At 42.2% G+C, this 20,432-nt stretch overlaps 1 protein-coding gene across 4 annotated transcripts in view; it reads right to left on the minus strand.

The window, feature by feature from the left end:
* SMARCD3 (SWI/SNF related, matrix associated, actin dependent regulator of chromatin, subfamily d, member 3) overlaps window positions 1-20,432 on the minus strand; it is a 70,099-nt gene that overhangs the window by 11,175 nt on the left and 38,492 nt on the right. For all 4 annotated transcript variants that reach the window (XM_054274327.1, XM_054274328.1, XM_054274326.1 and 1 more), the window contains 4 exons: window positions 10,760-10,882; window positions 3,179-3,301; window positions 1,369-1,464; window positions 767-868 (listed from right to left, as the gene is read on the minus strand). In XM_054274327.1, the coding sequence (XP_054130302.1) occupies window positions 767-868; window positions 1,369-1,464; window positions 3,179-3,301; window positions 10,760-10,882 (444 nt within the window). The remainder of the gene's footprint in view (window positions 1-766; window positions 869-1,368; window positions 1,465-3,178; window positions 3,302-10,759; window positions 10,883-20,432) is intronic.

The raw sequence follows: 20,432 nt of genomic DNA on the forward strand, positions 1-20,432 counted from the left end.
ACAAACATCATTATATTGTCTTAATAGCAAAAATGCTCACTGCCTATATCAGTATTTCAGTTAGCCCATATGCTCCCTAAAATTAATACAATTTTCTCTCTGCTAACATAAAATGGAGTGCCTATATCCTGAATAGATGCTATTTGCCTGGAGGCAAAAGAAAGTGGCAGAGAACAAGTTCTTAAAGGTACACCCTCAAAATGCATCTGAGCCTGAGCTGTCATTGGAAAGGGGGATCCCATCCACTCACAGCAGAGCGAGTTTAACAGTTAACAGTTCCCTTAAGACAGCAATGTTTCTTCCAGGGACAGTTTCAGTCAGATTGGTGAGCTCCCCAACTGCTGTGTCCATTGTTTGTGCCAAGGTAAGACTGCCACAGCTACCCAGCTAGTTCAGGTATCACTAGCAAAAGCTTCTCCTCTGTATTTTTTTTAAAGAACCACATGCGTAACATGCCTGCAACTTCTCTGACTATTCTCTAAGAAGCTAGAGGAGGAAATACATATTTTTTCTGCAACTGGGCAATAAAAATACTAATTATCATAACGCCAAGACCAATATTTTGCTAGACTATATTAGAAATTCACTTGATTTGTCCCCTTTAAATTTTAAATAATCCTTCTGTTTGGTATCATTCTCACTTCAATGGACCATGTGACACTGCAAGTACAAGTATATTGGGTTTAGAGCTGTGTGACAAGATGGATTTGCTCTGTTGCACTAGGTCCCAGTGGCTGTGTGTTGCAGGCTAAAGCAGTGCACTGACCTGGTAATCCAACATGAGGAGTAATGTGCACCGCACACTGACATCCCCAGGCCTCTTCACCTGGAAGCCATCTGTCTCCTGGGTTGTGGGAGTTCTGTGCCACTAACAAAGGGAAAAACAAAATTGTTGGTCTTTTTTCACTGATGTCCATGGAGGTGCATCTTGCACAGCATACCATACCAGAATTAGACAAGTGCGTGCTTTCTGAAAATCTGGCAATCTAAAAAATAATCTAAAAAAGATAACAACAAAACCAATCCACAACAGCCCCCCACGTCCACCCCCCAGTCATTTCAATTCAGCTTTAGTGCCGAATCTGCTCTGCTGTTAGCATACTTTACTTGTTAGGAGAAATGTGTACAATATTTTCATCTTTTCATACATTCTGTTCTAAGATGAGCACTGCAGCACTAAAACATCTATGTTTTTATAGTAGATTCCTCTAGCAAACATTCTTAAGAATAATGGAATTTTGAAAACTTTGAAAATACTTTAAATGAGATAATGAATGCAAAGGCCCCTAAACAAGGGAAGCAACAGGCGCCAGGTGTTTATGTGTGCCAGTAACTAGTTTCTACACAAAGGGTGCACAGCTTTCTCACCTCCACAAGATGATTGTCAGGTCCATAAAGATCTTTGTCCAGTTCAATAACCAAACTCTTAAAAAAAGATGAAAACTTCCGTTTCTGTTTGCTGAGCTGTACAAGCAGAAGAACCAGAGGTGTGTAAGGCTGCATTTATTAGCTTGTGTTCTAGACTTCTCAGTCTGGCTTGAACATTAAATCCCATGTAAACCACAAATGTGATCAATCTAATTGAGTTCTCCCTTTGACAAAAACAGGGTAAGATGAAAAAATCTCAACAGTAGTGGAACAGTGTACATTTTAGGGAATATTTCCTTGACTCTTAATGTTATTGAAAAGCACTGGCTTGTAAGGTGAACATGGCATCCATGAGAAAGGTCCAGAAAATGGCCATGAAAATTATCTCAGGACTGGAGCACCGCTCCTGTGAGAACAGGCTGAGAGAGTCGGGGCTGTTCAGCCCAGAGAAACATAGGTTGCAGGGAATATTTAAAGGAGGCTTGTAAGAAAGATCAAGGGCAACTTTTTACCAAGATCTGTAATTACAGGGTTGGACTGGTCTTAAGAAGGGCGTTTTTTACTCAGAGGGTGGTGAGGCACAGGTTGCCCACAGAAGCTGTGGCTGCCCTATCCCTGAAAGTGTTCCAGGCCAGGCTGGAAGGAGCTTTCAGCAACAGGGACCAGTGGAAGGGGTCCCTGTCCAGGGCAGTGGGATGGAATCAGATGGTCCTGAAGATCCCTTCCAACCCAAACCCTTCTATGATCCCAAGTCCTCTGTATACCTTTCTTTTTAACAGCCTGGGATTTTTTTGATGAATGCTAATTTCTTGGTCTGATTTATCAGATTACAGTAAATTTTGCAGACTGTCATACACTAAGCAAAACTATTTCCTTTTAAGTTTTTTATTTTCATTTAATTATCAGTATTTGTTGTTTAGTGCACAGCTCATGTTGTCTATATTAAAAATTAGAAGGTCTGTGATTACCAGACTCTCCACAGAATACAGACCACGGGATTCCAATTTATTTCTTTGTGTTTAATGCAGATAACATTTTATTAAAAAATGCTGGTAATTGAAAAGCTATGTTCTTCCAATAAAGAATCTCTTTCTTTATTGACATTTATGCTCTAATTTCTAAACTGAAACTAACTTCAATTCCCAGATGCTGCACTTTGTCACCACTTCTTCCTCCAGCAAGACTCTGATTCATGTACAGGTACCTCCAGACAGACTGAAAGCCTTGCCGTCTCCATGCATGCATGTTCTCAGTCTGTTTAGCCTATAAACACTTACTTGTGAAGTAATTTCAAATAGATGGACGCCTTTATTAGCAAAGTCCAGCCTTCCCCAAGACAGCTAAATCCACCACTGAGGTTTCTGAGGACTTCATAATGGTAAAATGTTTCTTCCATCCTTGCTCTAACTATTCATACATTGTGTGGTACCCCCTAAGAATATGAAGTACTGCCTTCTCCTTGTTATCCTGCTCTTCACAAGATGCAATGCCCACTGTAGGCCAGAATTACCACATCTGCTGTAACCTGAACCCTGCCATCTCTTTAAAAGGATTAGTCTCAGCCCTCTTCTCTCCACTTCCTCCCACCTATCCCATCCTTATGTCTGCCTCATTTTCTGCTGCACTCTCTAACATTCCCATTAGGGCCCTATCCCTCACTTGGGCTGGGCACAATGCCTTCCCAGCAGCAACAAGCCAACACTGCCATTCAGACATGGCTTGTCTCAGCTGATGTTCCCAGTACAACCTACCACTCCAAAGGACAATCTTTAGACCCTGCCAGCCCCAGTGAAGCAGAGATAAGTCATACATCATCCAGGAGCTTCCCCTCCACACGCAGCTCCCACGAAGCAATGCTGCCGTCAGAGTCATCAGCATCTGATTTTGCAGGATTAAATGTGTTGGAGATGTAAAGTCTCAGTTTCCGCTTTTGCTGTTATGCACATAGACAAGGGAAAAGTACATATCCAGTTTAAGTTCAGGATCTGAGGAAGCTGCAGGAAAGGTGACAATGACACATATAATAGGGAATCTCCATGTTTTGTACAGCTGCACCAGTTGTATTAGAATTTAAGATTCTTTACGTGTACAAAAATACATTGAAGAGCTGAAACTAAAAATTCCTTTCAAAAACTCCTGGCTATACAAACATGCTGAAATTCACTGTAAATGGAGAAAGACAGGAGGTTGCCATGCCTAAGAAGTGATACATCCTATACTTCTAGATTAGATATCTGAGAAATCACTGTGGGTAAAGCATGATATTATGTCCTTTCTGGCTTCGACCTAGCTAGATTGATAAAATTCAGCTGCAACACTATTGCAACACAAATGTCTTTCATCGTTGCATAGCTCAGATTTGCATATGGCAGTCACAAATACAGCTCATGCTGCGAACTACCTGCTGGGCACACCCTGCCCATCTGCATCGTGCCATCCTCCTGCAGACACACCTGAACACACCAACACACACACCACTGCCTCACTCTCCTCTTCACCCCAGCTGCCTTCACCCTGAGCAAACATGCTGCAGCTCCAGCTTGCTGGGAGACTTGTGTGAAGGAAGGCACCCTGCCTCATCCCTAACCCAGGTGCTGAAGTCTGCCAGAGATACAATCATGCTAATACATTGTCATTTTTACAGACCACCTGAAGCTTCCCAATCACTGTCGTGGCTTATGGCTGTGTCATCTCTCAGTGCCCTTCCTTCCATGCATCACGTGGAAAACCCAGCTATTAAGTCTGATGCATGGATTCCAGAAAAGATTGTTACCAAAAATTACTTTGGGACTCTAATCTCCAATACCTATGTAGATGACAATGCCAAAAAGGCTACAGTTGTCAAGTTCATGCCAACAAAACAACGTAAGAAAGGCTCGATCTTGTAAAGCTTATACACACATAGGAGAGAACGAAGCTACATGCAGCAGATTATACAGCATAATCTGGCACAGAGGAATGGGGAAGGCAGAGATGTATGGCTGAAGAGGAACAGGAAAATTACTACATTCTGCCAAACCTGGAGAAGACAGTAACAGAGAGGTTTGATAGAAATGCAGTGTCTACAGTATGCTCTGACAGGGAACAGGATTTTCCGAAGTGCCATCAGTGCAGAAAATGACAGATTTACACAGGTAAAAACAGCAGATTAGCAGAAAAATATTCTTGTGAATCCATGATTTTTTCCATCTTTTCCCACAGGATTCCTGTTGCCAAAGTGCTATTTCATAATATAATTATTTTAATGACCCCAAATCTCTATTTAGTGTGGTGGATTTGTGAAGGATTTCACCTTTCTAAACTCAAAACTCTTCAAATTACCCTGGACATTTTATGTGCCATTCCTAAATTTTATCCCCACCTGGATTACTTGCAGAACTGTACCTACATACACAAGCAGGCTTTTACTTAATAGACATCTAGTGTCAGCAGCACCACTGGCTCCTTGTAAGAGCTACCTGGGAATGGTTCTGCTCCCAGACATTTTGGCAGGCTGTCTCCACTTCCAGGTCCAGGAACTAGACAATGGCTTTTGAACTTCCCCTACAAGCCCTTATTACCAACAGTGGTAATACATACTTAATGCAGTAGAATTTAAAGAAAATAAATTTAGAAATCCCTAGCAAGATTTCAGAACTGTGGCTCTAGAGCCAGGAACAGTTACTTTGGACCCTTAAGCTCTTTCTCTCCTACCGTGACTATTCTCCTGGCAGCTGATTCAAACTACCAGTGAGCAATAAGACCCTTAGCAGGGACCCAAGAGTACAGTATGAATCCTACCTGAAGGGATCTATCTAGTAAGAACTCCAGCATGCACAGCCATACTGCTATCATAAGGATGTCCAATCTTGGAAGATGCCAGCTCAGAGATGAGATATAGTTAAAACTGAGCTCAAGAAAGAAAGACACCAACATGGTGCTGGGTAGGGTTTTAAAGTACAGGCCATGAAGTCTCTTCAGTTGCTGATTCACACCAAAAATCACTGCATTTGGTTCACTCGCAGTATCCCTATGTTCCACAAGAATGTCAAGTTCATATCCAGAAGGCTCTCAGAATGAGAGAAGGAACACCTTCTTCCGTCTCCAGTTGAGCAACTCCATCTCATCCAGGGAGGAAATGATAACATTTATGAGCAACTTGATTGCTTTGCAGCCTTATTAAAGTGGTGGCAAGAAGCGACAGCCCTTCAATAAATTCTGTAAATTTCTCAGCCACGTGCTTCATCACACAGACCTAGAATCTGTTCTCCTCTCTGTACAGTGGATTCTCAGAGAACAGAAGAGCAAGCAACCGAAGGACTCTCAGTAGCTGGGAGCAAAAACTAAAGAGAAGACTTAGAGCTCTAGGGCAAAAAGTAAGCATCACGTTTCATCTCTTCAGTCACACCAGAACTTCACTACCCAAAAAGGCCAGGCTAAGCAGGAGGAACTTCACAGAGACTTGATCAACTTTGTGATTCAAATAATCTCTTGTCCAAAAATCAGTAAACGCTTCAGCTCCTTGTTCTCTTACAGTAAGACACTGATCTTTGACTCAGCTTCAGCAAAAGGAACTTTAAAGAGCAGTCATATTAAAATGAAAAGTCTACCCCTAAACCCATTGTATTTCACTTACAATTTCTCTTTGAGAAAACTAAAAGGAAAGAAGTAATCATAGGTAAGAGATGAGTGGTAATGTCAGCAATGGACTCCTGCAAAGGTCTCAGCACAGCTGCTGGGTGAGCTCACATGAAATCAAGCAGATCTGAATGGGAGACTGACAGGAACAGTGGAGCAGCACACTTAAAGCTTGCTCTTTCTCCAAGTTCTCTGATGTCATCTTTACACAAATGAATACGGCTTTAAGTAATGAATACAGCTTTAAATGGGTGAAATGCTGGAGATCTGTCAAATCCTCCAGAAAACCTTCCCTGGTTTATAGTGTTACTTTTTTTTTTTTTTTTTTCAGTTTCCATTAGTATTGAATCCCTAACAAATCAAATCAGAAAGCAAGTATCTGATGATCCCAGGATCTGTGTGTTATCCCCCAGATTAATCTCCATCAACTGCTGAAGTTAGTTTCCTTCAATGAACTCTCAGGCTGGACCTAAAACCCCCCAGGCCCTTCCAGGGAAGTTGTGCTTGGGATTTCAAACAAACAAACAAACAAACAAAGTTATTAGCAGACAGTCTACTGCTGACTGACTCAAGAAAATCTGACTGCAAGTCTTGTAAGTAGTATTGTGTTAAAAGCTCTCTAAGTATATCTTAAGGGTGAATTTCTACGAACCTCAATATAGCATAAAAACCTCAAGCACAAAGCACAGAAAAGATTAAAATCTGTGTTTTTGCTATTGCATATACAGTAACTGTTTTCCGGTCTCACAGAAAATAAAGCTTTTTAGAAAGCAAAATGAACAGTGGTAGCATGGAAACCAAAAATCAGGAAACAGAAAAAACAATGACCACTGTCTGATCATTATAAAATACCCAAATTAAATGAAGAATGTCCATATCAGAGCCGGAATATAGAGGCATCTTGCTCAGAGCAGCAGCAAGATATGTCAAAATGTGTAGAGGAAACAAAATTAGTTAGGTAACTCCTGAAAAGAAAATGGACATGAACTTAAAAATGGCCAACACAAAGCAGAAAAACCAATGACTTGGTAGACTACACAAGTATAATGAATAATAAAAGAAATGAGACAGCATTTACTGAGTTCAAAATTGCACTGACACATGAAAAACACTTATAAATAGTTCTATAAAAGCGTAAACAACAAAAACAAAACTCAGAAAAAGGTGAAGCAAATGCTACAGAGGAATAAAATGGAAATTAGTATGCACAGTAGTCTACAAAATCAGCTGTAGCAGCTTATTTCATAGTTGCATATTCTACTTTCTCAGGAGAGAATGAGAAGTTGTATAGTGACAGGTAATAAGAAGTCAGATGCACTGAAAAATTATTTTTCTACAGGGATTGGGAGGAATGAATTTTTTACCCAAGAAAAGAGAACATTAAAGAACCTGAAAGACATCTTTAAAACACTAACTGATTAAAGGAGATGAGGTGTTTGCATTTTCCTTATCTCATAACGCAAAAAGCAGAACACAGAATTATGCCACAAGACAAGTGTTTCAGAAAAAACCATAATTGCTTTCTGGCAACAATCCACTATCAATTCCTCAGTCATCTTAAAACCTGAAAGTGGGGAAAAAAAGTATCTCAATTCACGAAACTAGGGAGAGAGACACTATGATGGTGTTCTGATGCTACTACTTGTTTTTCACCTAAAAATGGAGAACCTGGAAGCAGATCGTTTAGTTTGGGAACTGCAACTATACACATATCTGGTAAATGGAATGTCTCACACCAGTTCACTGCAAAAGAGGGACAGTCTCTGGATGACAGTCTGTGCTTTGGGTGAGATGAAAGCACTGTCTGTGGTGCCAGGACTTGGAGTAGGAGCCCTGCCCATGTCACAGTCACATCCCACTTTCAGTCAGAAGACCCTGGTTCAGGCTTTGGGATGAAAATCATCTCAGTCTTAAAATTATGTTTATGGCGACAACTGTCTATCTCAGGGTTACACAGTGGAGACAAATAAGCATTTTTAGGGTGTTATCTATCTATATTATTTTAAACATCCACTTCTGTATGAGAAGAATTGTGCTCTGAACACCACTGTCTACACCAACCTAATCTCTCAACTATGAAGGGAGCTGAGAGTGACTAGCTCAGATATAAATGAATGAAATGGCTATATCTATACTTAGAAAAATAAATCCCACTCCCAAAGTCCACCATGGCCTTAGAACTGCATAGATTTTCAGTAATTAATTCTTTAATGACATCTACTGATCTGTTGAGTGTATAGTTTCTGTTTCCTTCAGGTCATGGACCTTGCTATATCTGTCAAGCAGCCCTGTCTGCCTGACTACCTCCTAGAAGTTCTTTCTGGAATTCTGACCATGTGGGTCTTCCGTGAAGTCTGTACAAGGACTCTTGCTAATGCTGCTCTGCAGACAATGAATTCTGAGACTCTCATGACAGATGCAATCCAGGAATGCAGGACTGGCTGAAGAAGAGTACACAGCAGTGCCCAACCAGCAGAAACTGCCAAGGCAGCTGAAGAGGGCTGCTGACAGCAGTCAAAGGAGCTGACACGTGGGGAAGGACATTTTCCCCTTCAACAGCCGCCCAAACCCCAGGTCTCCTCACTTCTTCAGCAATACCACAGCTGTCATCTGCTTCAAGAGTGCACCTGCTCTCAGGAGATCCAAGGAGGATCAACAAGCCAAACATATTTTATGCACTGTCCTCACAAAAAAAAAAAAAAAAAAAAAAAAAAAAAAAAAAAAAAAAGCTTTAACCACTTATGCCTAAAATTTCCGCAGAATAGTTAGTCTTCAGACAGAAAAAAACCCCAACCTGAGCAACACTAGACCTTAAATCTGTGGCTCCCTACAACCACAGATTCTAGCTGTTTCTAGCTGCAGCTCAATCACCACGACAAACACTGTAACTGCAGCTACAGCTGGTAACTCTGAGAAATCCTGCTTATTACCCACATAATTTCACATACTTTAGACAAATTCATATTTCGCATAGGATTACAATCCCAGTTTGAGAATCACCGTTCTAAGACAAGTATTTCAAAATTACAAGAGCTTTGATAAGAGATGGAAATGCAGAAATAACTTCTACTGCTGTTACCAATTCTGCAACTATAATAAAATGGAAATACTTAACATTAAGAAAAACCCAAGTTTATCTAGGTTTAGCCCTATTTTGACAGTTCTGATACCTATATGCTAGGACTACCTACACATGAATTTGGAAAACATCTATTTGATCATTCTCTAGATGTTAAGTGAGTAAGTGATATTTAAAACGTGTTTGCTGAGCCCTAGATAGAAACAGAATTTTCTGTCTACAGTTTCTGTAGAGTGTTGTGCCTCCTACACTCTTCTCTATCCCAGACACTGAATATCTCCATAGCACAGCTTACAGCTAGGACCTTGTGCACTTGTTGATTCCCTTATTAAAGACTTTGCCACAGAATAACTAACTTCCTGCTGATTTATGAATTTAAGTCAAAGTCTTCAATCACCTTTAAATATGGCCAGATTCCTAACTAGTTTAAGAGAATGGTGTTCTACCCATATCAAGAAGGTAAGACGAATTATTTCTTCTGAGAGTAAAATATATTATGCGCAACACTTTTTAAGAATGAACTCATGATTTAGACCATCCACAATTGAGTTTCCTTTCTGTCTAGGAGGTGTTAATGGAACTTAATAACTTAATTGTTTCTTTTTTGGTTTGTTTTTGTTTGGTTTTTGGTGGTTTTTTTGGGTTTTTTTTTTTGGTTGGTTGGTTTTTTGTTTGCGTTTTATGGGGGTTTTTTGTTTGTTTTTTGTTGTTGCTTTGTTCGTTTCACATATATCAACTGGAAAAACACCAAGAGGTAAAAGCCTTCCATATTTTATCAGGTGCCTGTACAGTGACAAAAGCAACAGAACATTTATCTTTGTTGGGCTGACCCCCATCACAGTGGTACAGACAAGAATGATAGCTTTATGTCACAGCAGACATATGGCTACAAAACCCTTCATTCTAAGGGAATTATTTGAGGAATAGAGTATGAGCTACCCAATACAGTTACAAGAACTTAAATGAGACACGAAAAGAAATTCTTCGCAATGAGAATGGGCAAAAAATGTAACAGACTGCCTAACAAGGCTGTGAAACCTCCATCCTTACAGATTTTCAAACTCAACAAGGCCTTGACAACCCTGTTTTTAGCAGAAGGTTGAACTAAATAACTTCCAGTTTCCTCCGATCTAAACTCTTCCATGATTCCAAAGAATAGACTCAGAAAACTTAGAAAAAACCTTTTCAGTGGGATATTAGGAAGAGCAAAGTGCTGGACTTTATCTAATAGAAACTGCAGAAAATGTCACCCATTCTTTTTTTACACAACTAATAATTTCTGTAAGTAATTCTTCCCATTGTATGCTCTGTTATTCCACAAGTTCCACTTTTGACCAAATTTGAATTGAAAACATAATACATACCTTCAGCACATCCCTCTAATCTCTTATTTTCTCATTTTTTATCATTTTAATACCAAGTTCCCAAACCAATGCTTATCGATCCTTTATTTATCCCTAGGCTATTATTCCCCTTATTAAAGACTTTCAGAAGCTAGAGCTGGTAACAGCCACTGAATTTTCTCTACCACTTTCCCATGCATGCTGCTTCCCAGCTGTTTACTCTCAGGAGCTTTGTCTAACCCATTCCAAAGCATTTCTGCTAATGAGACTTTAGCTTGAAAGGTATTTCCACCATTTACCACAAGAATTATTTGCCTCCCCTGATACAATCTCCAAGTTTTCCACAACATACCTTCATTGGTCTCTTCAGTGCCTCCTGAATGTCCACGCGCTTCCGCATGATGGTCTGGTCCAGCTTGCGCTCAAAGGCCAAGAGATCCATGTAGGCCTGCGACTCAGGAACCAGCTCCCGGATCTGAGAAGGAAGCACGGGATTCCTCAACACCGGGAGCACAAATCTGCCATGCTGCAGAACAGCCACTGACGCGTTCCCAGCCCTTGGACAGGAGTGCCCAGAGGGGCTCTCCCTGCGACAGCAGCTCTCAGAGGCATGGGACAAGCACAGACTGAAGAGCAGGAGCACAGAACTGAGGCCAATGCACTCTGGAAGCCCCCGCCTGAATCGACAGAGCCTGAACCATGGCTGCATTCTTCCAGAGAGGCTTAGCTACCAGCAGCCAGGGAGACTACCTTTGGCAGTCCAAACTGCAGTGAATTTGTCCTAGAATTCTAAAAAGCTAGAAAAGTGCTGCATCCCCCAAACTAAAGGGGGAGGGGGGTGGGGTGTGTTCATGTCGGTGTTTCAAAAACAAATGTCACCCATTGTAAGTAAAAATGCCAGGTAGGATGCCTGCCTTTGTCAGCACATCTTCCTGCGCTGGTGAAATTGACCTCCATGTCAAAGTCTCAACATGACCAGCCATCAGGTGTCAACTTACGATCCTAACAACTTTTATTGCTATTTTAATACATTAGTTAACTACATTAGTTCTATTGACAAACCCCCTTTTTATATTCTCTTTTACAGGGCAGTTAGCAGAGGAGGGGATATGAAGTAGGCTCGAGTATGACCTAATGAACTGAGCTTAGAAATGGGTAAGTATACCCTTAAATTAAAATGTTGCTTCTTAATTTGGAATAACTCATGCAGGAAAATAATAAAAAGGTACTGTAAGTAACTAAAATAGATCTACTAGACAACCTTTTCTATTTCTACAATATTCACTCTAGCTTTTCTATTTCTACAACATTCACTCAATATTCACTCCTATATTTCCATAGGAATTAAAAGTGAGTTGGTATTCATGTTTTGCTTTAGAAACAGAATTAGTTGCAGTTAAATTTACAGTTTATATCTGGTGTAAGGCACAAACACCTATGTGAGAGACACCAGGCATGCACATGTTCCCTGTGGAACAAGGACATGAGAACAATTGCAGAGGTCATGGCAACAGCTGGCTCTCCTAGTATTGTGTCTCTGACAAGGGTTCACAGTTGCTGCCTTTCATATCCGCAACAATCCAAGGCAGAGTGGTCCAGAACCTCACCAGGCAATGCAGGAGGAAGAACCTCCTTTTGCTCCTTTGGAACCTGCCACGAGTGAGTTTCATTTGATGGCATTTCCCTCCACTGCTGGAGCAGCAGTGGGAAGACATTCCCTAGGCACCTGTGCTATATGTTTTACAGGTTTTTTCCATCCCTATCTTAATGATTTTCTTTTCCAGCCTGACGACAAACAATTTCTCCTTGCTGTATTTAGACAGACTAAGGTTATTAAATAAATGTCTCTTTCAACTGACTCTTTTTGTTTTGAGATGGTAGAATACCTGCTCTACTTACAGCAAGACTAAAACTTCGGAAAAGCAGAAACCACAGATACTTTGGAAAAGTAGAAACCAGAGTAAAAACTCTGTTCAGCTTTAGACAAACCATTATAGTTTAAACTGCTTATATGCTTTCTCAAAATGTTAGTATCAGCTGCATGATAAAAGAAACATGAGCATGAAGAGCAAGCACTACCCTGGAAACATCAAGGAATTGACAGACAGCTTGCAGAGCAAGGGCAGCGAGGCACTGAGTGCAGATCTTCTGACACAACAAAACTCCCCAGTGTTTTTTTCCTGTTCTGCACACATGAAAAGATTTCTCAGTTCCTTGCCTGAAGAAATTAATGATGGTGTGCTACAGTCAATTAAAAATTCTGGACTGAGAGAGTAGTTTCAGACCTTTCATGCCAAGTGCCATCAGAGTCAGTCCGTGAATGCCCTGGGCACAGGCTGAAGCGTGGCCTACAGAGTCCTTAGGATAGAGCCTATGCAGCACAGGTGATACAGCCTTTCTGGCTGGTTCAACAGGTACTAGACCAGGATCCAAATTTCTAGGAAGTTTGTAGAAACAGCAGAAACCTTCAATAAATATTTTTATTCCATGCTTTTACATCTTTTATCACATGAAAGTGAAACGGTTATCTCCTATTCCATTCCTTTAACCAAACTGGATGCTAAATACTACAAGATGCTAAAAAGCACAAACACTTTAAAATCAGCCAAAGACAAAAGTGCATCTAATTCCTTGAACTGCAAATGGCCACAGGTTGGGAGAGCGTTTGAGAGAAGAATTGTACTTGCTGTGTATGTATTCCTCTCTAGGGATGTGTTATGGTCACAGCAAAGATGGGATTTGGGCAAGATCAAAGGCTTACTCAGGCCAGTTTTGTGAGCTCTTAGTCTTTTGCTTTCTCACCCTACTACTGGAATAATCTTTTGGAGGCATAACAATGCCTATGGGACAAGGATCTGTGCAGCCTGCCTAATTCCTTCCCTCGCATGGTTTGCCCTAACAGAAAAGTTCATAGCTCCATGCAGGTCTACACTCGTCTACTAAAGTTTTAACTATAAATGCAAAAAGAGTGTTTCAATACTTCAATTCTCCATTCTGGCCTTGATCTAGTTGACAAAACTCCAGAAAGCACCTAGCAGAACCAGCATCTTGTCAGCCAAGGTTTTGAACATATGTAGTTATACTTTATCTTAGAATTCCATGAATAACTGGAAGAGATTACTATAAACATTAGTAAGACAGTGTCCTTCTTGAGGCTGCAGTTATCTTTCTATTATGAAAATTCAAACATTTCAAACTTTTATAAATTACTAAAAAGCAATTGTCATTAAATTATGCATTTTTATCTATGATTTTCACAAGATTTTTTATCAGTGATGACAAAAAAAATGGCCAACTTGCAGGTGGGGGCAATGAGGACAGTGTGGAAGGAACGACATGATGGCAGACAGTGTGGGGGCCCAACCACACCTGCCTGTAAACAGATGTGCAAGGCTGGTGAGACAGAATCAGAGACCAAGGAACAGCTGCAACACTACAAATTCTGGGATACAAACATCTTTGGATAGCTTCTATGGCTGTCACAGAACGACAGCTTGGAAGGCAACGACAACAGTCAGGAGGCTGGGGAAAGCAATAAGGAAGCCTTCTGCAAGAAGATGAGGAGCAGAAGGAAGGCTAAAGAAAAAGCCAGGAGCGGGTCTGGTTCTGCTGCTCACGTCCAAAGCCACAGAGAAGGCTCCACGCTGTCTCTGGCTCCATTGCTCTGGGCTGAGCGCGGCCCTCAGGCCCCCAGAGCCCCGAGCCCAGGTCAGGGGGGCGGCAGGGCTGTGCACAGGGACCCTGACAGGCCGCACAGACAGGACGGCCCCTCAGCACGGTGAAGGTGGGCACAGGGAAAGCTCTGCTCCTGGCACGGAGTCACACCGGGCAGGGGCACAGGGGGGCATTGCTGCGGTACAAAACACACTGGCAGGAGAGGACCTGGGGGCCCTGAGGGACACACAGCAAGGGCAGAAGGACTCTGAGGGGCCAGGCAGCCATAGCAAAGGTCAGCTGCAAAAGGGGCTGCATTAGCACAGGTTTTGCCATCAAGCCCAGGAAAGAGGCTCTTCCTTCCTACTCCACGCTGGTGGAACTGGATCTGGACTGGTGGGCACAGGACCACAAAGATGTGACATCTTGGAGCCAGGCCTGCAGAGCACGTTGGGGGCTGGAGCACAGACCTGCCAGGAGAAGCTGCAAGAGCTTCCCCAGCCTGGAGAAGAAAAGGGAAAAGGAGGTTGCCCGGGAGAGTGCGATGGCCATGGGGACCGGTGAAGCACAGACAGGGCCAGCCTCCCCCTGGAGGTGCATGGGATTAGGGTGAGAGGCAGCAGAAACTCACTGCAGCATGGGCAATTCACTCCCTATAAAGAATTGGTTTGGAAAAAAAAACCTGTGACAGAACAAACAAAACACATTATGGTATTAAAACCCTGGAACAGGCTGCCAAGAAATGCTCTGGAGTGTCCATCCTTGGCTGGAGGTATTCAGAACCCATCTGGACAAGGTCCTGAGCAAGATGATGTAATTTGAACCTGTTTTATACAACAGCTGGCCAGCAAATCTTTCACAGGTCCTATTGTTGTGCACCTCCAGGATCCCAGAAAAAGCTCAGTAAATAAAACTGGATCTATTGCAGGCAGGAACAACTGGAGCTGCAATCTTCACTGCTTAAGCAGGACAAACAAAACAGTTTCAGTAATCTTGATTTAAAAAAAAAATCACTAATAAATAGAGATTTGGCAGCATCTTGAGAATTAGGCTACCCAAGAATTTCTGTCTTTGAGACAGATAACAAAATCCAAAACCTCTTCCTCCCCCAAGTTTGACAAGTTCAATTTGATCCTTGGCCTTTTTTACTACCTATGGCAGATGGACATAACCCATGCATTTCACATGTATTGGCTGAGAACCAGAATTTTTATCTTAAGTGGCAGTGACTGAAGTCTGACTTGGCAGCTACTGGACAGTTTCCCTGCTGAGAATCTTTAGACTATAGCTTATTGACACAAGTATCTCTACCACTGAGGCTTCTATGGTCCAAGAAAGACAGCTAAGGGCTGACATTCCTTATAAATCATAACTGTGCCACCCTACAACCCCTAAGAGAGAGTGGTTTGAGGAGGATTTCTGACTGACTACTACAGGGCTGGTAACACAGTCCAGTAAAATGGCAAAAGCAACCCATGTTCTTGGTCCTCCTCTCCTAGGACATGGCAAGCCATTGATATTGCTAGGTCCCCTCAGAGGCATCCTTCAGGCTGAACAAGGCCAGTTGGGTCAGTCTTTCCTCATGTGCTGATCCAGTCATTCAATTGACCTGACAATCATCCACTGACCTTAGTCCAGTTTGCCAATGTTTTTCTTGAATTCAGGATCCTAAAACTAGACACAGTGCTCTAGCACTGAGCTATCGAGTATGGAGCAAAGAAGGGTAATCAAGTGCCTCAATCTCTTGGCTGTGCTCCCGGACACAGAGCTCTGGACACTGTTAGTCATCTCTGCTGACAAGACATACCTCCTGCTCACACTCAGCTCACTGTCCACCAGTGCCTCCAGGGCCTTTCCAGCAGTGCTGCTTCTCAGCCAGGCAGCCCTCCTCTTTCTCAAGGAAGAACATTTGACTTCGTTGACTTCCAGAAAATTCTTGTTGGTTCATTCCTCCAGCACGTCCACAAGCATATCAACTGGTTTCCCCACACAGAGATTGGTCCACCTGTAGATTTCATAAGCCAGCATGGCACTGCCTCCTCCAGTGGCAAGGATGCTGGACTGATCAGCTGCTATGACACATCCCTGCAGCACTCTGAGCAACCATTAGCCACCTTCTCAGCCTCATCATGCACCCACATGGCTGTCAGCCCATTCAGACCAAAATGTCCCAACCTGAACACAAAACTCTTACATATGAGAGAGTTGCCTTGAAAGGACATTGGCCAGTTCTCTCAGCTCCCTCAGACGTAGCCTGTTGGTTATCATGGAGTTGTACGGGTCAAGTTTCCTCAACGAATCCCTGGCCCTATCCCTGTCCACTGTGGCCTGTTCCTCTTGGATGTGTTCACTGATCACAGGGCACGGGAGGCATCATTAGTGCAGACTGAACAAAGAAGGCTTTGAGTGCTTCAGACTTATTGTCTCTGTCATCACTGGATCACCCAGCCCGCTCAGCATGGAGCACACATTCTCCTTGGTCAGCCTTTATTACTAGTGCAATAGAAGAAGCTTTTCTTCTCCTTGATGTCCCTTGAAGATCTCAACTACAGCTGAGCTTTGACTTTGCTGATACCATTCCTTGCAATGCCCAGGCAATTGTTCTAAACTCCTCCTTTGTAACCTTGTCCCTGCTTCACTTCTTGTACATTGCCTTTTGAAGTTGGGACCAGCACTGTGATTACCTAATTCTGGGCTCCTCATAAATCTGCTCATTTTCCTGCATTTAAAGCAGGCTGCTCTTAAAGGTCCTTAAAGACCTCCCAGATTCCTTGAGACATTTTGCCCCTCAAAGCTGCTTCTCAAGGAATCACACCTAACAGTCCCCCGAATAAGGCAAACTCTGCTTGTCCAAAGTCCAGGGTTTGTACTTGACTACTCTCCTTCCTCATCCCTGGCAAGATCTTTAATTTCTCTATTTCACAGTTGCTATATCCAAGGCTACCACTGACCACCACACCCCTAACCTCTTTCTTACATGAAAGAATGGCAGATCCAGGTGTTCCTCACCTCTGGCTGGCTCAGATGAAGAAAGAGGTGGACAACAGCCATGCAGTGACCAACCCACAGCAGGACAGCTATTATGGCATGGGATCTGTGCAGAGAATTCCATATGGTGGTCAGTGAACAGCAGCAGCAAAAATTGACTAAATATTTGTGTAAAGGAAAATGAAGTAGAGAAGATGAAAAGGAGAGGACAGGTGTAAAAAACCTTGTCAGCACAGCTGGACAAAAAGTCCTCAGGAATCTGGGGCTGAGTGAGAAGAACAGCAGCCAATACTAACAGACAAGCACGCCACAGAAGGAGAGGCAGTTTGCTGTTTCAAAGTTGAACTCCATTCTGCAAGTTAAACAAGGAAAAGCAGAGATGGGCACAGCTATATGGAGCCAGAATGATTTTCAGCCGAGATTCCTGCATCAGAATGGGTAGGCAAGGAAGACAAAAAATCAGAATGGTGGATCACATTCACATCTGCCTGGGAAAAAATGTAATGACTGAATACTAAGAGAAAATAAGACTGACCAGAAGTAATGAGGAGGCAAGGCCTGGAGAAAGAGGTACAATCTGAGGTGCAGTCATGTGTCCCTACAGACAGTTTGTGGTCTGAGGTTGAAACTGAGGCACAGCTGGGAAACCCGGGTCACAAAGGTAACATCAGCTCCAGAGATTTAGGAACCCAGCCATGAATGAAGATGCCTGTGAACTTCTCCAAAACTGAATGAGGGTTTCAGCGAGAGCCAAGTGTGAACAAGGGAAAGATCCAGAAGTGAGGAAAACAGGGCAGGAAAGAGCCTGCTGAACAGACTTCGAGTCAATGTTAAATACACTATAAAAATACTAAGCCTTGTTATGTTACAGTATGTCAGTGTGAGCGTAACCAAAGCCCTTGTGTTAAAACTGCATTTTAGACAAAATATATGCTGTCAATACAATCAACCTGCATTTAAGTAAAGTATTTGACATACAGTCATAAAGGGAACCACTCCTAAAGACTGAAAAATGGGGGTTGGAGCAAGACCTGGTGTAGGAAAAAAGTGTTCTTGTACAAAAAAGGAGAAGTACGCTAAGAAAACTTAGTAATGATAAATTTGGGTGTCACTGTCATTGCAAGGAAGAGGATAGTACAGAGAATGTAAGGAAGCTCAGAACCGTATAATGGAGATGGGATCATGTATAGCATTACAACACACAGGATTATGCCTCAGAGTCTAAATCCTGCTCTAATATGGGAATTCATCAGTTGCATATGACAGAAAGCAGAAATACTTGTATTAGCCAATCACAGAATGACCAGAGGCTGTATCAATGTGGAAAGGCCAATAAAAAAAACAAACAAAAGACCCAAACAAACAAAGAAAAAAAACAAAACAAAACAAAAAACCCCAAACACCCAAAAAACCCAAAAAAGCACAGCAATTCTAATTTGTAGTGCTATTTCCAACAGAGCTAAAAATGCAGGAACTGCATCCAAGCATGGTGAATACTGGCAATCTGTAATACTATGTATAGTTCTGGTTTTTTGAGAGGTAGATTTAAAAAAGTTTGAAAAACATTGATTTAACCAGGATCAGAGAAAACAAATGACTAAGAGGATTTCAAGAGGGGAGCCTCTCTAACTTGGCAAACTAAAAGTACTTCCCTTGCCGAGCCTAGCAAAACAAAAAAACCCCCAAGCTGCCAGGTCAAAAGTATGTTTCAGGTAAGGAACCTAACTAGTTTTGAAGTGGCAGTTGTGTCATGGCTTCCAAGACAGAGGGAACTAGACTGGAAGTGCCAGGATGTCCCATGCTGTTGCCTAATCCAATCTTCCTACATGCACAGTTTGCTGGGTTGAATTTTTCATACAATTATATTCCTGCAAAATTAAATCCTTCTCAAATAGTTGACCTGGAGTGGCTCAGGCATCCTACCCAACCAGCACAATGCTCCAGGACTGCGGCACAGGCTTGACCAGAGAGCCTGGAAATCTAACAAGAGGTTACCTGTGCCAACTGCTGAGTCATTGTCGTAGCAAGGAACAGTGGGAACCCACCTCCTTTCCACTACTACATAAGATCATTTTCAAGAGTCAAATGTATTTAATATCTTCCCCTCTTCTCTTCAAATTTCCCAGAAAACATAAGCAAGACTCTGCAAAAAATCTGTGGGTAACAGATGCTGACTGGCTGGAAAACATTCCAGAGGTAGTTCCAGAAAGCTGGAAGTTTTACCCGCGTTTCACATGCATTCCACAGCCACCAGTGCCCACCTTCCACTTGACAGGACAATGATGTGCATGGCATTTCTTCATCCCACAGATGGTGTAAGGGATTTCTGACACACTAACTGCAGCCTAACAGAGTACCTTAACCCAGACAGAGGTCACATCATTGATACCACTACTGCAGCTGCACTCATAAAAACCCTACTGCAGAAGAGACTTCTAGCAAATGCCTTATTACTCCATCAGTTAAAGCTATTGGCTGGCAGCAACAAAGATACTGAAAAGCAAGAATATTTAGTGACAGCATGGTTCTGAAAGCAACTGTAGAGATTTCTGACACACCTATGTAAGGCTCTACCTATTAAAGAATTATCATGGACTTGGTAAACAGTCAGTGATCTTCTGCTGGCAAAAAAGTGTGATTGCCTCTTACACTTTTTAATCTTATAAAGGCAACATGCAAAATAAAAACCAAAAATATAAACACTCCCACAACCAACCAACCCAAAACAAAACTAAAAGCATCTTGAAATGGACATATATTTCCAGCAACAGCCTCATTGTCTGTGAAAACAGTTTGTGTGGGACAGACAAAACTGACAGTACAAGAAACTTAGCTTTCATTATAAAAAAAGGTACAGACCATCAGCAGAGCAGGAATGAGGCTTCAACATAATTAGCAGGGAGGCTGCAAGTGGCTCAAAAGGTCTGGGTTTAAGGGTAGCTTAGTCCCTTCAAGACAGCAACATAAGAGATCTAAAGGCTTACATATGAAAGGCTCTGCTTTCAGAAAGTGGCAGGAGTAACAAGACAAGAAGTGATAGCATAACATCAGGAGTACCAAAGTGGGCTCACCTCTTTGGATGGCTGGTCGTAGGCACCTGTGAAATGTCACAGAAGTGACTTTGGAGCGTGCCAGCAAGCAGGCTCACTTTAGCAGTGGAGCTTGAAAACTTGAAAAGGATATGGAGGAAAAGGACACACCTGTCCAAGGGATTCTGAGCCCAGAAAAAGCACCAGAAGTCAAAGCTACTTAGATTAGGATGTGACAAGGCTATGTATTTTGAAGCCTTTAGGGACCAAGCAGTTTCCTGTGAACTGTACTCAAGAGGATAAAGAAAAAGAAAAGTATGGGAATAATGAGAGAGGAGAGCAGAGAGAAATCCC

This window comes from Melozone crissalis, unplaced genomic scaffold, assembly GCF_028551555.1.
Source record: "Melozone crissalis strain CALT ecotype California unplaced genomic scaffold, PUWL_Pcris_2 ptg000016l_1, whole genome shotgun sequence".
Classification (NCBI taxonomy): Eukaryota; Metazoa; Chordata; class Aves; order Passeriformes; family Passerellidae; genus Melozone; species Melozone crissalis.